The sequence below is a fragment of the Bufo bufo genome, chromosome 1 (genome assembly GCF_905171765.1).
Source record: "Bufo bufo chromosome 1, aBufBuf1.1, whole genome shotgun sequence".
Taxonomy (NCBI): domain Eukaryota; kingdom Metazoa; phylum Chordata; class Amphibia; order Anura; family Bufonidae; genus Bufo; species Bufo bufo.
In genome coordinates, this window is record NC_053389.1 from 699,341,174 (window position 1) to 699,357,128 (window position 15,955).

The window sequence follows — 15,955 nt, forward strand, 5'->3', positions numbered from 1 at the left end:
CTCAGTGACGTCACCACAGGTCCTTTGACAGGTCCTGAAGAAAGAACAGGAGACCGGCAGCTATGCAATCAATTGGAGGAGGTGAGTAAATTTTTTATTTTATTTTTTAACCCTCAATTGACCTTGTACTAAGCATTCTGTATTAAAGAATGCTATTATTTTCCCTTATAACCATGTTATAAGGGAAAATAATTACATCTACACAACACCGAAACCAAACCTGAACTTCAGTGAAGACGTTCGGGTCTGGGTACCACATTCAGTTTTTTATCACGCGCGTGCAAAACGCATTGCACCCGCGCAATAAAAACTGAACAACAGAACACAATCGCAGTCAAAACTGACTGCAATTGGATACCTACTTGCGCGGGTTTGCCGTAATGCACCCGGGACGCATCCTGAGCCAAAACGTGACGCCCGTGTGAACCCAGCCTAACTGTAACCCAGCCTATTTCCATCCAGCATTTTTCGATCAATGTCAGCTACATCTCTGCTTTCCATTTTACTGTTCCCAGAGCTGAACGAAGTGCTCTGTACCCTCAGGCTTTTTATACAGACTCTTTGAACACTTCTTTTCTGGCTGGTTGCTCATCTGCATGTTCATAATGTGTGTCAGTAACTGAGAATTGTGTAGTAACCTGTTCTGCATCTCAAGAACAAACAGGAAAGGGACATTTCTGCCCTGATAAAGTGATGTGCAACACTGAATTAGACCTCTTGCACACGACCGTATGCCCTCCGAGATATACGGTCTGTGAGCGGGCCATATGTCCAGGAGCGGCATTGATCGTGTGCACGGGAGCACACAGCATCATAGATTATAATGATGCTGTGGACCTTTGGGCCGCCGGTGGGGCTTTTGTCCCGCACTTCTATGATCTTATGAGTGCGGGACAATAGTCCTGCGGGCGGCCCGATGTCCACAGCATCATTGTAATCCGCTCCGGGACAAATGGCCCGCTCATGGACAGCATGTCTCGGAGGGCATATGGTCGTGTGCAGTAGTGTTGATCGCGAATATTCCAATGGCAAATTTTTATTGCGAATATCGGCACTTCGAGAATTCGCGAAGATCTATAATATTGTGTTATATCTTCGTAATCGTGAATATTCTCGATTTTTTTTTTTCATCAGTAACCTCCCTTCTTGCTTGTGGGCCAATGAGAAGGCTGCAATATCTTTGTCAAACCTTAGCAACATTCCTAGCAACCAATAGGAAAGTTGCCTACCCCTTACTATATAAGGCCTCTTTCACACAGGCGTTGCGGGAAAAGGTGCGGGTGCGTTGCTGGAACATGCGCGATTTTTCTGCACAAGTGCAAAACATTGTAATGCGTTTTGCACTCGCGTGAGAAAAATCGGCATGTTTGGTACCCAAACCCGAACTTCTTCACAGAAGTTCGGGTTTGGGTTAGGTGCTGGGTAGATTGTATTATTTTCCCTTATAACATGGTTATAAGGGAAAATAATAGTATTCTGAATACAGAATGCATAGTACAATAGCGCTGGAGGGGTTAAAAAAAAAAAAAATAGTTAATGTCACCTTAATCCACTTGCTCGCGCAGCCCGGCTTCTCTTCTGTCTTCTTTTTTGCTGTGTGCAGGAACAGGACCTGTGGTGACGTCACTCCGGTCATCACATGGTCCATCACATGATCCATCACCATGGTAAAAGAATGTGACGGACCATGTGATTACCGGAGTGACATCACCACAGGTCCTGTTCCTGCACACAGCAAAAAAGAAGACAGAAGAGAAGCCGGGCTGCGCGAGCAAATGGATTAAGGTGAGTTTAATTATTTTTTATTTTTTTTAACCCCTCCAGCGCTATTGTACTATGCATTCTGTATTCAGAATGCTATTATTTTCCCTTATAACCATGTTGTAAGGGAAAATAATAATGATCGGGTCCCCATCCCAATAGTCTCCTAGCAACCGTGCGTGAAAATCGCACCGCATCTGCACTTGCTTGCGGATGCTTGCGATTTTCACGCAACCCCATCTGCGCGGAATACTCGCCCGTGTGAAAGGGGCCTAAGAAACTCCCCAGCAGCCATTTTCTGTTGTATTTTTTGCAGTTCTGAGAGAGAGCAGTGACATTGCTGTGCTCTGTGCTTTCATCTGGATCCTATTCCTTATCCAATTACATTAGATAGTTAGTTAGCTCATATATAATACAGATAGTTAGTAGGATATAGTGTAGGTTAGATAGTGATATAGTGTAGCTGATGGGTTCCAGTGCAGGGTGTTAGGTAGTGTGATAGGAATTACTGTACTGTGCATTTTCTCCAGTCTCAGGCAACTTCTAGCAGCTTGAAAAATGTAGCAAAAGTGAGCCACGCCTGTATTGCGCGCGCATATTACATTGCTGATTTTCGCAATCAAGAAAATAATGACTGGAGATCAGGAATTCTAGAATTTGCAAATTTATGCCGAATATTAGGACAAAAATTTGCGAAATATCGCAAAAACGAATATTGCCTATGCTGCTCATCACTAGTGTGCAGAAGGCCTTAGGCTTCGTTTAAATCTCCGTTAGGAGACTCGGCAGGCTGTTCCAGCACAGAGCAACTTGCCTGCTCTCACAGGATCTGGTGTTGCCGAATCCTCTACTTCACCACCGGATCCCCCTTGACTGCAATGACGGTGATCCGGCTGATTTTAAGCATAAATTTCGGGTTTTAGCCAGACAAAAAACATTGCACACAACAGTTTTTTGCCCAGCCATCAGCCGACATTCCCACCATATCAGGCAGCGGATATCCGAAATGAACGCAACCTTACCTAACAGAGATGTGAACAGAGCATTAGAGGTTACGTGTTAGACATATATATGTTTCCTGTGTTCTTTTGCTTCCCTCTTACAACATTCACCTAATTTGTCCAGTGCCAGTGGTCTAAACTAAGCATACAGGGGAAAGGACATGAGAGATTACACACAGCGCATGAGTTTCAATGGCACCTTATTTTCAGTTCATTGGCACTTTGATATTCTGAAAGATTTCATGTTGATACTAAAATAAAACCAGAAATACTGTCTTTGAATATCTTATATACTTTTTAATGTTCAAGGACATTTACAAAAATATTGCATTAAATATAAACTGTTACATTCTTCCTTTTAGAGTTGGATCATCAATAAATGATTCAAGTAGTCCAGCTGCTACAGTCAGAAGCCATGAAAGCATCAAATTACATATGAAACCGGCAATTGTGAAATGGAGACATAATGAGACCCTTTCAATGAAGATCAGGTAAGTTTATTAGATCATTGATATAAAAGAGAAAAAGGCTGAATGACTATGAAACATGATGCCACTTTATAATGTGTTGCATGTATTGATTCCTCACAGATTTCTTGATTTCTGCTTCACGTTGGTGATAAGAGTGAGCAATGATATACTTAAAGGGGATGTCTCACTTCGCTAAGTGCCATTTATCATGTACAGAAAGTTAATACAAGCCACTTACTAATGTATTGGTATTGTCCATATTTCCTCCTTTGCTGGCTGGATTCATTTTTCCATCACATTATACACTGCTCGTTTCCATGGTTATGACCACCCTGCAGTCCATCAGTCGTGGTCGTGCTTGCACACTATAGGAAAAAGCACTCGCCTATGTGCGCTTCCATGGTCCCGGCCATCAGAGAGGCTGACAATTTTTCCTATAGTGTCCAAGAACGACCACCTCTGCTGGATTGCAGGGTGGTCATAACCATGGAAACGAGCAGTGTATAATGTGATGGAAAAATGAATCCAGCCAGCAAATCAAGCAATAAGGACAATCACAATACATTAGTAAGTGGCTTGTAGTACCTTTCTCTACATGATAAATGCCACTTACTAAAGTGAGACAACCCCTTTAAGTCAAACAACTGTGTACGCTGTACATGATCAGAAAATGTTTGCAGCCTCTCGATCTGAACAAGCAAATTTTGTTCACTGACAGCAAGAAGTGGTCTGAGTAATTGAAACACAAACACAATAATAAATGTCCTCAAGGACAAATCTCATAGGGCCCCACAGCAAAATTTAGCACCCCTGTCTCACCGAGTTTTCCAGTATCCATGTATCAAACATTCTCAAGCAGTGCAGAATGAAAAGTGCAACGCCCAATTATTTGGATCAATTTACATTTAGTTTTTTTTTTTTTTATTGAGCAGAACGAATTTTAATAAAAAAAAAGAGTAATAAGAAGTCACTAGTGATGATCGAGCATGCTCGGCACATGGTGGTATTCGGCCGAGTACCGCATGTGCTCGAGCGCAATGCTCGAGTCTCCTCCCCGCACGTTTCTTGGCTGCTACGTGCAGGTAAGTACTGCCCTCACTGTAATGCCGTAGCCATGTTGGTTACTGGCATTACAGTGATTGGCTGTCCGGAACACGTCATCGGGTGCTGTATAGCACCCAGGGCCGGTGCAAGGATTTTTGTCAACACAAGCGAATCTACATTTTGGCACCCCCCCATCCCATCATTTCACATTTCTGCCCCTCATGATTCATGTCCATTTCTTGCCCCCCCCCCCCAATATTTCACATTTCTGCCTCTCATGATTCATGTCCATTTCTTGCCCCCCCCATGTGCTAATATCATAGTGCCATCCTCTCCCCCTGCCCCCTAATGGGGCGGCCGGGCTACATGGCACACAGGCTCAGCGGGGCAAGTGTAAGTTAGCAAGTTAATTGTTTTCCGCCCTGACGCCGCCCCCCCTTCTCTGCGCCCTCAAGCAGCCGCTTGGGCTGCCTTATGATAGAGCCGACCCTGATAGCACCCGATGACGCATGTTCGGCTCATTCGTAGTCAGGAAGAGCTGAGCATAGGAAGGGACAGAGAGTGTAGGGAGTGCAAATGAATATTTTTTTTGTACAAAAACTTTTCACAGACCAAAAAGTCCTTGTAAGGACTATTGTGTGTGACAGCAGCAATATATGTTTGTAGCGTAACCTGCGCTAAATTGCTCAGTGTTAGGAAGAGCTGTGCATAGGAAGGGACAGACAGTGTAGGGAGTGTAATAGGGAGATTTTTATACAAAAAACCTTTCAGAGACCCAAAAGTCCTTTTAAGGACTATTGTGTGTGACAGCAGCGCTAAATACAGTGTAATAGGCCACTGCGGACACCTAAATTATCCGCGCCACATCTCCTGTTTAAAATTTGTGCATCCCTAAAATAGCAGTGACATCCAGTGTACTTTTTCAATAGACGGTGTCCGCTACGGACAGTGAGATTAGCTGCGCCACATCTCCTGTGAAAAGTATGTGCATCTAGGCATGGGATTCAGCCGGTTCCCTCCGTTTCTCCAGATCCGGTTGTTAAAATTACAGCCGGATCGGAGAACTGTGTTGCTGGCTGAATCCTGATCCGGAGCCCGGCAGCGGCGGCAGCAGGTCAGGAGGAGATGAGCGATACAGATTAATGTTGCAGCAGAGCAATGAAGAGGTGTCTCCCTTTCCTGCTCTTCTGATAGGCTGCAGGCACTAGGCTTGTAGCCTATCAGAGGCTGGCGCAGGTGGAGCGATTACATCATCACGTCTGCTGCCAGTATGAAGGTAAGTATTAGTGTTTTATTTTTATTTTTACAGTAGGTGAACCCGATTTTGTGTCAATCTCGCCGTATTTCTCGGCGAGATTGAGCACATACGAGCCCCATCGCGGGAGCCAGCGCCGAGCTGGCTTGCCGCGATGGAGAGCAAGCGCGTCATAGAAGAGGCGGGAGATCCGACTTGGATTCCCGCCAATTCTACACGTGTGCGGCGTTTGTTATGAATCCTGAGGGGGAAGTCCCCGCCGGATTTTAAATAAAAATCCGGCCTGGGTCCCGCCCTCAGGAGCATACCGGGCCCTTAGGTCTGTTATGGGTTGTAAGGAGAGCCCCCCCTACGCCGAAAATAACGGCGTAGGGGGTCCCCCTACAATCCATACCAGACCCGTATCCAAAGCACGCTACCCGGCCAGCCAGGAAGGGAGTGGGGACGAGCGAGCGCCCCCCCCCCCCCCTCCTGAGCCGTACCAGGCTGCATGCCCTCAACATGGGGGGTTGGGTGCTCTGGGGCAGGGGGCGCACTGCGGCCCCCCCACCTCAGAGCACCCTGTCCCCATGTTGATGAGGACAGGGCCCCTTCCCGACAACCCTGGCCGTTGGTTGTCGGGGTATGCGGGCAGGAGGCTTATCGGAATCTGGGAGCCCCCTTTAATAAGGGGGCCCCCAGATACCGGCCCCCCACCCTAAGTGAATGAGTATGGGGTACATCGTACCCCTACCCATTCACCTGCAAGAAAAGTGGTAAAAACACAAATAAACCACACAGTGTATTAAAATATTTTATTTTTCTGCTCCGGAGGCCGCCCCCTGTCTTCTTTATTAGCTCTTTTACCAGGGGGGGCTCTTCTTCTTCCGATATCCCGACGGGTCTTCTCCGCTATCCGGGGGGGGTCTTCTCAACTCTCCGGGGTTCTCCTTCTGTCTTCTCCTTCTGTCTTGTTGTCTCCTTCTGTCTTCTGTCTCCGGGGGGGGCTCTTCTTCTTCCGATATCCCGACGGGTCTTCTCCGCTATCCGGGGGGGTCTTCTCAACTCTTCGGGGTTCTCCTTCTGTCTTCTCCTTCTGTTCTTCTTCTGTCTTCTCCTTCCTTCTTGTTGTCTCGGCGCACCCCGGTTCTTCGTCTCGCGAGACTCGGCGCACCCCGATTCTTCTCTCTGTTGTTGACTCGGCGCACCCCGGTTCTTCGTCTCGCGAGACTCGGCGCACCCCGATTCTTCGTCTCGCGAGAACCGGGGTGCGCCGAGTCAACAACAGAGAGAAGAATCGGGGTGCGCCGAGTCTCGCGAGACGAAGAACCGGGGTGCGCCGAGACAACAAGAAGGAAGGAGAAGACAGAAGAAGAACAGAAGGAGAAGACAGAAGGAGAACCCCGAAGAGTTGAGAAGACCCCCCCGGATAGCGGAGAAGACCCGTCGGGATATCGGAAGAAGAAGAGCCCCCCCCAGAGACAGAAGACAGAAGGAGACAACAAGACAGAAGGAGAAGACAGAAGGAGAACCCCGGAGAGTTGAGAAGACCCCCCCGGATAGCGGAGAAGACCCGTCGGGATATCGGAAGAAGAAGAGCCCCCCCCGGAGACAGAAGACAGAAGGAGACAACAAGACAGAAGGAGAAGACAGAAGGAGAACCCCGGAGAGTTGAGAAGACCCCCCCCGGATAGCGGAGAAGACCCGTCGGGATATCGGAAGAAGAAGAGCCCCCCCTGGTAAAAGAGCTAATAAAGAAGACAGGGGGCGGCCTCCGGAGCAGAAAAATAAAATATTTTAATACACTGTGTGGTTTATTTGTGTTTTTACCACTTTTCTTGCAGGTGAATGGGTAGGGGTACGATGTACCCCATACTCATTCACTTAGGGTGGGGGGCCGGTATCTGGGGGCCCCCTTATTAAAGGGGGCTCCCAGATTCCGATAAGCCTCCTGCCCGCATACCCCGACAACCAACGGCCAGGGTTGTCGGGAAGGGGCCCTGTCCTCATCAACATGGGGACAGGGTGCTCTGAGGTGGGGGGGCCGCAGTGCGCCCCCTGCCCCAGAGCACCCAACCCCCCATGTTGAGGGCATGCAGCCTGGTACGGCTCAGGAGGGGGGGGGGGGGGGCGCTCGCTCGTCCCCACTCCCTTCCTGGCTGGCCGGGTAGCGTGCTTTGGATACGGGTCTGGTATGGATTGTAGGGGGACCCCCTACGCCGTTTTTTTCGGCGTAGGGGGGGCTCTCCTTACAACCCATAACAGACCTAAGGGCCCGGTATGCTCCTGAGGGCGGGACCCAGGCCGGATTTTTATTTAAAATCCGGCGGGGACTTCCCCCTCAGGATTCATAACAAACGCCGCACACGTGTAGAATTGGCGGGAATCCAAGTCGGATCTCCCGCCTCTTCTATGACGCGCTTGCTGGGATGTGCTGTCGCTATCCCAGTGAGTGCGAGATCTCGGCACCACGTCGCCGAGTATCAGCGCGACGCTGTCGTGCTGAAAACACAATGTCACAAACACCTACTGTATGTGGCGCTCTATGGGGGCATCAACTGAGGGAATTACTGGCACGTGATGGGGAACACTATGGGGGTATTACTGGCACATGATGGGGGACAATATGGGGGCATTACTGGCACATGATGGGGGACACTATAGGGGGCTATACTAGCACATTATGAGGGGGGCATCAACTGGGGGAATTACTGGCACATGATGGGGGACACTATGGGGGCATTACTGGCACATGATGGGGGACAATATGGTGGAATTACTCACACATGATGGGGGACACTTTTTGGGGGCATTACTGGCACATGATGGGGGACACTATGGGGGCATTACTGGCACATCATGGGGGACACTAAGGGGTCATCTACTGGCACATCATGGGGGACACTATGGGGTGATCTACTGGCACATTATGGGGGCACTGTGGGGGCATTACAGGTACATCATGGGGGACACTGTGGGGGCATCTACTGGGGGCATTACTGGAACATCATGGGGCACTATGGGGGCATCTGCTGGCACATAATGGGGGACAATATAGGGGCATTACTGGCACATCATGGGGGACACTATGGGGGCATCTATTGGGTAATTACTGGCACATCATGGGGGGAACTCTGTGAACATCTACTGGCACATCATGGGGGGATTATGGGGGCAAAATGCGGAACGAAATTGCGGACGTGTGAATGGACCCTAAAGTGTGCGCATCCAAAAAATATCTGTGACAGCCCGTGTACTTTTTCAATAGACAGTATCCGCTGCGGACAGTGAGATTAGCTGCGCCACATCTCCAGTGTAAAGTGTGCGCATCCCAAAAATATCTGTAACATCCAGTGTACTTTTTCAATAGACGGTGTCCGCTGCAGACAGTGAGATTAGCTGCGCCACATCTCGTGTTTAAAGTGTGTGTATCCCTAAAATGTCAGTGACATCCAGGGTACATTTTCAATAGACGGTGTCTGCTGCAGACAGTGAGATTAGCTGTGCCACATCGCCTGTGTAAAGTGTGTGTATCCTTAAAATGTCAGTGACATCCAGGGTACATTTTCCGTAGACTTTGTCCACTTCTGACAGTGACCTTACCAGGGCCACATCTTCAGTGTAACGTGTGCACTTCAAAACATTTTCTGACATACATTGTACTTTTTCCGTAGACGGTGTCCGCTTCTGACGGTGACCTTACCAGGGCCACATCTGCAGTGTAATGTGTGTGCTTCAGAAAATGTATCTGTGACATACAATGTAATTTTTCGGTAGATGGTGTCCGCTTCTGATAGTGACTTTACCTGGGCCACATCTGCAGTGTAACGTGTGCACTTCAAAAATTTATCTGTGACATACAATGTAATTTTTCCGGAGACAGTGTCCGCTTCTGACAGTCATCTTACCAGGACCACATCTGCAGTGTAATGTGTGCTCTTCAAAAATTTATCTGTGACATACAATGTCATTTTTACGAAGACGGAGTGCGCTTCTGACAGTGACCTTACCAGGGCCACATCTGCAGTGTAACGTGTGTGCTTCAAAAATTTATCTGTGACATACAGTGTACTTTGCCAGCTTTAAAACTATACTTCCCCCGGAACCCAAAGACTTTGGTATCCCGGAAGCTGCTCGGCGGGTCATGGGAATAATGCAGCCGGATCGCCGGTCGTCATTGTTTATGGTCGGAACTACGACGGTATCTGATCGTCTTCGAACCTCCGTCTTTTGTTTTTGATTAATGAAAACATTCTTAGCAAATGCTTTTTCTTTGGTTTGTCTTGTGCCGGTCCAATAATTTCACCTCTAGCGGGACAATACGGATTTTCCTGGCCATCCCTCTTAATCATGGCCCCAGTCCTATTCAATTATTCATAGCTGAAGTAATTTTTTTCAATGGTCATCTACGCAGCAGGCACTCTCCATATAATTTTTTGGAGGGTCAGATCACCTGCAGGCCCTCGCATATAATGTTTTAGAGGTTCAGCTCACCTGCAGGCCCTCATCTACAATCTTTTAAAGGGTCAGCTCACCAGCAGGCCCTCACCTACAATCTTTTACAGGGTCAGCTCACCTGCAGGCCCTCACCTAATTATACCTAATAGGTAATTTGTGCACATGCTGACTTGTTTGGATGTGATAGCCGTAGCCGTTTCTCAGGCTCCCTCTCCGGAATTGAACACTGATTCCCCCTTACCAGTGGTCACCATGGTTGGTGCTGAAAATAACATCGAAAGTTGATAGGGCAGACATCCAAATAGATCGTCGCCATCACGGGGACGTGAGATCGGCCCAAGGTTATCTAGAGTAACCAAAGAGGCAGCAGGCCTTTGTCGATAATGTTGATGGTCAGATCAGCAGGGGCTTGCTTCAAATGTTTTAGAGGGTCACCAGCAGGCCCTTGCTCCTAATGTTTTTAAGGGTCACCAGCAGGCCATCGATCATAATTTTTCAAGACTGTGTATGATGCCCTCCTTTATGTGTAACAAAGGGTGTATTGGAGTGCCGGTCCTTGTAATTTTTTGGCAGCCCATTCACTTAATGCATAGGCTTTATGATTGTAGGAGTCCCACTACCTGAACAATTGTACCACAATGTGAATGAGGCCCTCCTTTATGTGATATACAGGTTGTATCGGAGAGCCTCTTCCTTGTCATTTTTGGCAGCACTTGCACTTTATATACAAGTAAATATACAGGAAAGAATGTTTCCTAACAATATTTCCTCTAAAATCGTTTTTCTCTTCGGTTTTGTACGTATTATTGGCTGTCGATCAACACTAGAACTTCTGTGTTTGAAATGGTGCTCATTCTCACTAATGTATTTACACCAAAAAACTGGCAGAAATACACTGATAAATGCGCCCCCCCCCCCCCCTTTCCCCATGCAGCTCTAAATCGCTGCTTCCCTTTAAATTATATTACAGGCTGGCACTGGAGCCACCACTAGTAGCAATTCATTGGTTTGCCTTCGTTTAAAGTAGGCCACTGAATACACTTTTATTTAACATAAAACAAAAAACTTTTTAAGAAACACTTCAATCAGCAAGGGATTTACATGAGACTCAATATTCATGGAAAGAAATTATTTTCTTTTTATTTCCGGCTTTTTTTAAATTTCAGCAGTACTATGCCATTGAAAATTAAATACCACGTATTACAGCATTTTGTAGCGGTAATCTTAGGCTGGGTTCACATCTCCGGCAGTCTGTTTCGGTGGAGGAACACACTGCCAGAGTTTCCGGCACTTCCGCATACCACAGCGCACCTCCGGATCCCCATTCAATTTAATAGAGTCCGGCGGCGATCTAGCCACTTACTACATGTGCTGTCTTTCAGCCAGACCAAAAATGCTGCATGTAGCATTTTTTGTCCGGCTGAGGGCTGGCATGTACGCCCGGTACAGTGAATTCTGGCAGTCTGTTCCCCCGACGGAACAGACTGCTTGAATTAAGGACCCAGATGTGAACCCAGCCTTAAGCCTCATGCACACGACCGTATGTATTTTGCCGTCCGCAAAAAATGGATTCTCAAAAAGTACAGATGACGTCCGTGTGCATTCCGTATTTTGCAGAACAGCTAACCCCTAATAGAATAGTACAATCCTTGATCTCCGGTATGAGAACTGAACGGAATGCATTTTGGAGCATTCTGTTCTGTTCAGTTACGTTTTGTCCCCATTGACAAAACAAGCGTTTTTTCCAGTAATGAAACCCTATGACTGATCTCAATACCGGAAAATATTAGCGCTAACGGGAAAGTAGATACTAACAAAAACCCCAGGGGGCAAAACGGAGATAAAACTTAACTTTTACTAGAATAAAATAAATGCACTGCACCAAAAAGACATACAAACACAAAATTAGTGAATAATGTACTATATAGTCCCCTACATTGTAGCAGAACCATGAGGCAATGCAAGGCCCAATTAACACAATAGAGAAGAAATTAAATAACTGCTTTGGTGTGATTCAATAGATGAAATCCAACACAAGTTCCAATGGCTACTGGAGAGTTTCTCAAAGTTCTTGTAGTGCCTTGATGTGCTTCAATTGATACGATGCAGGCATACAAACGGGTGGCTCTTATCCTCTTGTGTAGATAGGACAATAGGAACAACTAACCCTAGTGCACCCTATTTATGGGGAAGGAACTAGGAATGCCCTGCCTATCTATACAGAGCACTCGCCCCTTCACTGAAGTTCGGGTTTGGGTTAGGTATTCTGTAAATTTTTATATTTTCCCTTATAACATGGTTAAAAGGGAAAATAATAGCATTCTTAAAACAGAATTAGAGATGGAGTGGTTAAAAAAAAAATAATTATAATTAAACTCGCCTCATCCACTTGTTCGCGCTGCCCGGCTTGTCTTCTTTCTTCTTCTTTGATGACCTGGGAGGAAAAGGACCTTTGGTGATATCACTGTGCTCATCGCATGGTCCATCACATGGTCCCTCACCATGGTGATGGACCATGTGATGAGTGCAGTGACGTCACCAAAGGTCCTTTTCCTCCCAGGTCATCAAAAAAGAAGAAAGAAGACGAGCCGGGCAGCGCAAACAAGTGAATCAGGTGAGTTTAATTATTTTTTTTATTTTTTTTAAACCCTCCATCCCTAATTTACTTAGCATTCTGTATTAAGAATGCTATTATTTTCCCTTATAACCATGTTATAAGGGAAAATAATAATGATCGGGTCCCCATCCCGATCGTCACCTAGAAACCATGCGTGAAAATCGCACCGCATCCGCACTTGCTTGTGGATGCTTGCGATTTTCATGCAGCCCCATGCACTTCTATGGGGCCTGTGTTGCGTGAAAAACGCACAATATAGAGCATGCTGCGATTTTCACGCAACACACGCGTGATGCGCGAAGATCACCGCTTATGTGCACAGCCCAATAGAAATGAATGGGTCCGGATTCAGTGCGGGTGCAATGCGTTCACCTCACGCATTGCACCCGTGCGGAATTCTTGCCCGTGTGAAAGGGGCCTAACTGAGGCGCCATCCTTCACCACTCCCTGGTCCGATTCCTGGTCTGATCGAGACGGTTAAGTGAGACTCTCTGCCATGCTAAAAGTCTAAACAAGGAGTAGGGTAAAGATTTTCGGAACAAGAACTAGTGTATATGGAGTGACTTCAATATGCTATACAGAAAGCCATCTGTATTCACATATTCACATATAGGTGGCTACTATGTGATAAAGGGAGTCTTTCAGGTGAATTTTGCCTGTAAAGCAACTTGCTAGAGCATATATAACCATTTGGGCTTTTTTTGCCATTTTTAATGGTTTGATTGTAGGGAAAAATAGGTTTTATGAGGTACAGCATGCATTAATATGTGAATTAAATCTAGAGGGTACCCTAAGCCCTGAAAGTGCTCCAAGGCTTGCTGGTAAACCCCATCTCTCCTAGGCCTTAACTGCTAGTGCCACCCTTTCCTGACATCGTTGTTAGCTGCATTAAAATGCTGCGCATATACCGATCTTCCTGGCCCAGTTATAAAACAATAGAGACTGAATTATGCTTTGATGTTTCAGCTTATCACCCCTCACTGTCTTTATGTGGCATATAAGGCTCTTTAAGAGGAAATTCAACTTTACACCCACTTCAAAAATTCCAATGTCTAGCCACAAAGTGCTTTTCCATTTGCATGGTGCCTAAATCCTTTGAAAATATGAGAAAAATAAGAAAATTCTATACTGTGGGTTATTGTAGTAATTGCACAGTTCTGTTATGTACTCATAAGAGGGCCAGTTATATTCACTATAATGAGCACACACAGAATGAGCTCAGTAGCAACCTAGAACATAATCGGCAAAAAACGGCATGTTTCAGATGCTGAAGCAAAGGAGCTCATTTAGGACTGTTGGCCTCTTTTCCTGTATAAGTAAGCTTCTTCTTAATAACTGTTCATGTTTTTTGTCTACTTTTACAGGAAGCAAATCTTGCATTTTCTGGATGCTGAAAGGGACATATCAGTTCTAAAAGGGACTCTGAAACCGGGAGATATTATACATTATATATTTGACAGAGACAGCACCATGAATATATCCAAGAACTTGTACGAACTGTTACCTAGAACGTCCCCTTTGAAAAACAAGAACTTCAAGACCTGTGCCATTGTGGGAAACTCTGGCATTTTACTCAACAGTGGCTGTGGGAAAGAGATTGACTCTCATGACTTTGTCATAAGGTAATACCATTATACTGAACAAAAGGCCTGGGGACATGCTGTATGGGTGGAAGAAAGGTGATTCAGACATCACTATAAGGCCCCTTGCAGACGAGCGTGTCCGGATTAGGTCCGGATGCGTTGCGTCTGCGATCAGGGAAAATCGTGCGAGTAGGTATGCAATTGCAGTCAGTTTTAACTGCGATTGCGTTCCGCTGTTCAGTTTTTATCGCGCGGGTGCAATGCGTTTTGCACGCGCGTGATAAAAACTGACTGTGATACCCAGACCCGAACCCGGACTTCTTCACTGAAGTTCTGTATATTTTATTATTTTCCATTATAACATGGTTATAATGGAAAATAATAGCATTCTTTAATTCAGAATGCTAAGTAAAAGGTCCATTGTGGGGTTAAAAAAATAAAAATAAAATGTAACTCATCTCATCCACTTGATCGCGCAGCCGGGCTCTTCTTCTTTATTCTTCTTGCAGGACCTGGATGGAAAAGGACCTTCGGTGATGTCATCGAGCTCACCGCATGGTGAGAGCAGTGACGTCAGCGCAGGTCCTGCGGAATGAAGATAGAAGAATTCTATCTTCATTCAGCAGGACCTGCGCTGATGTCACCGCGCTCACCACATGGTGAGCGCGGTGACGTCACCGATGGTCCTTTTCCAGCCAGGTCCTGCAAGAATAGGAAGAAAGAAGACAAGCCCGGCTGCGCGATCAAGTGGATGAGGTGAGTTACATTTATTTTTTTCTTGAACCCCACAATGGACCTTTTACTTAGCATTCTGAATTAAAGAATGCTATTATTTTACTTTGTAACCATGTTATAATGGAAAATAATAAAGTTAATGGGGTCCCGGGTAACTCATCCCTCGTCTCCTTAGCAACCATGCGTGAAAATCGCATTGCATCCGCACTTGCTTGCGGATGCTTGCGATTTTCACTCATTCCCATTCATTTCTATGGGGCCTGTGTTGCGTGGAAAATGCAGAATTTAGAACATGCTGCGATTTTCACGCAACGCACAAGTGATGCGTGAAAATCACCGCTCATCTGAACAGCTCCATTGAAGTGAAGGAGTCTGGATTCAGTGCGGGTGCAATGCGTTCACCTCACGCATTGCATCCGCGCGTAATTCTCGCCCATGTGAAAGGGGCCTAAAGGCTCATGCCAGGCCCGTGCATGGTCACCAACCGTAGGGCCGTCGTATGCGGACGAAGGACTTATTCACTGACAGTGCATGCACTGCTTTTTTGCAATGGGGGCATGGGCAGAAAACCAACAGAAGCACTCCGTAATGCTTCCATGGGCTTCCGATCTGTGCCTCTGTTTCGCAGCGCACTGTATCTCCCGGATTTCAGACCCAAGTGAATGGATATGAATCCATGATACAGTGTGCACACAGCCGGTGCTCGCATATTGCGGACCCACTGTTTAAGGGCAGCAATAGGGGTGTGGCTGTGCAACAGCCGCATGCATGAGCCCTTAGGAAGAGTTTTTTTTATAGTTAGTGTAGTCAACCTATGGAATGCCCTACACCAGGCATGGCCAACCTGCGGCTCTCCAGCTGTTGTAAAACTACAACTCCCACCATGCCCTGCTGTAGGGTGAGAGCTGTAGGTAGTATGGGCATGCTGGGAGTTGTAGTTTTGCAACAGCTGGAGAGCCTCAGGTTGCCCATCCTTGCCCTACACCAAGAGGTAGTAAAGAATCGTACTCTAACAGTTTTCAAAAAGTGCTATATGCTCATTTAATGACAAG

The 15,955-nt window shown here is 46.5% G+C and overlaps 1 protein-coding gene across 1 annotated transcript in view; it reads left to right on the top strand.

The window, feature by feature from the left end:
- Positions 1 to 15,955, top strand: part of ST8SIA2 (ST8 alpha-N-acetyl-neuraminide alpha-2,8-sialyltransferase 2) — a 403,496-nt gene that overhangs the window by 267,898 nt on the left and 119,643 nt on the right. Inside the window, exons 3-4 of the mRNA XM_040414197.1 lie at positions 3,125 to 3,253; positions 13,950 to 14,207. Of these exons, the coding sequence (XP_040270131.1) occupies positions 3,125 to 3,253; positions 13,950 to 14,207 (387 nt within the window). The remainder of the gene's footprint in view (positions 1 to 3,124; positions 3,254 to 13,949; positions 14,208 to 15,955) is intronic.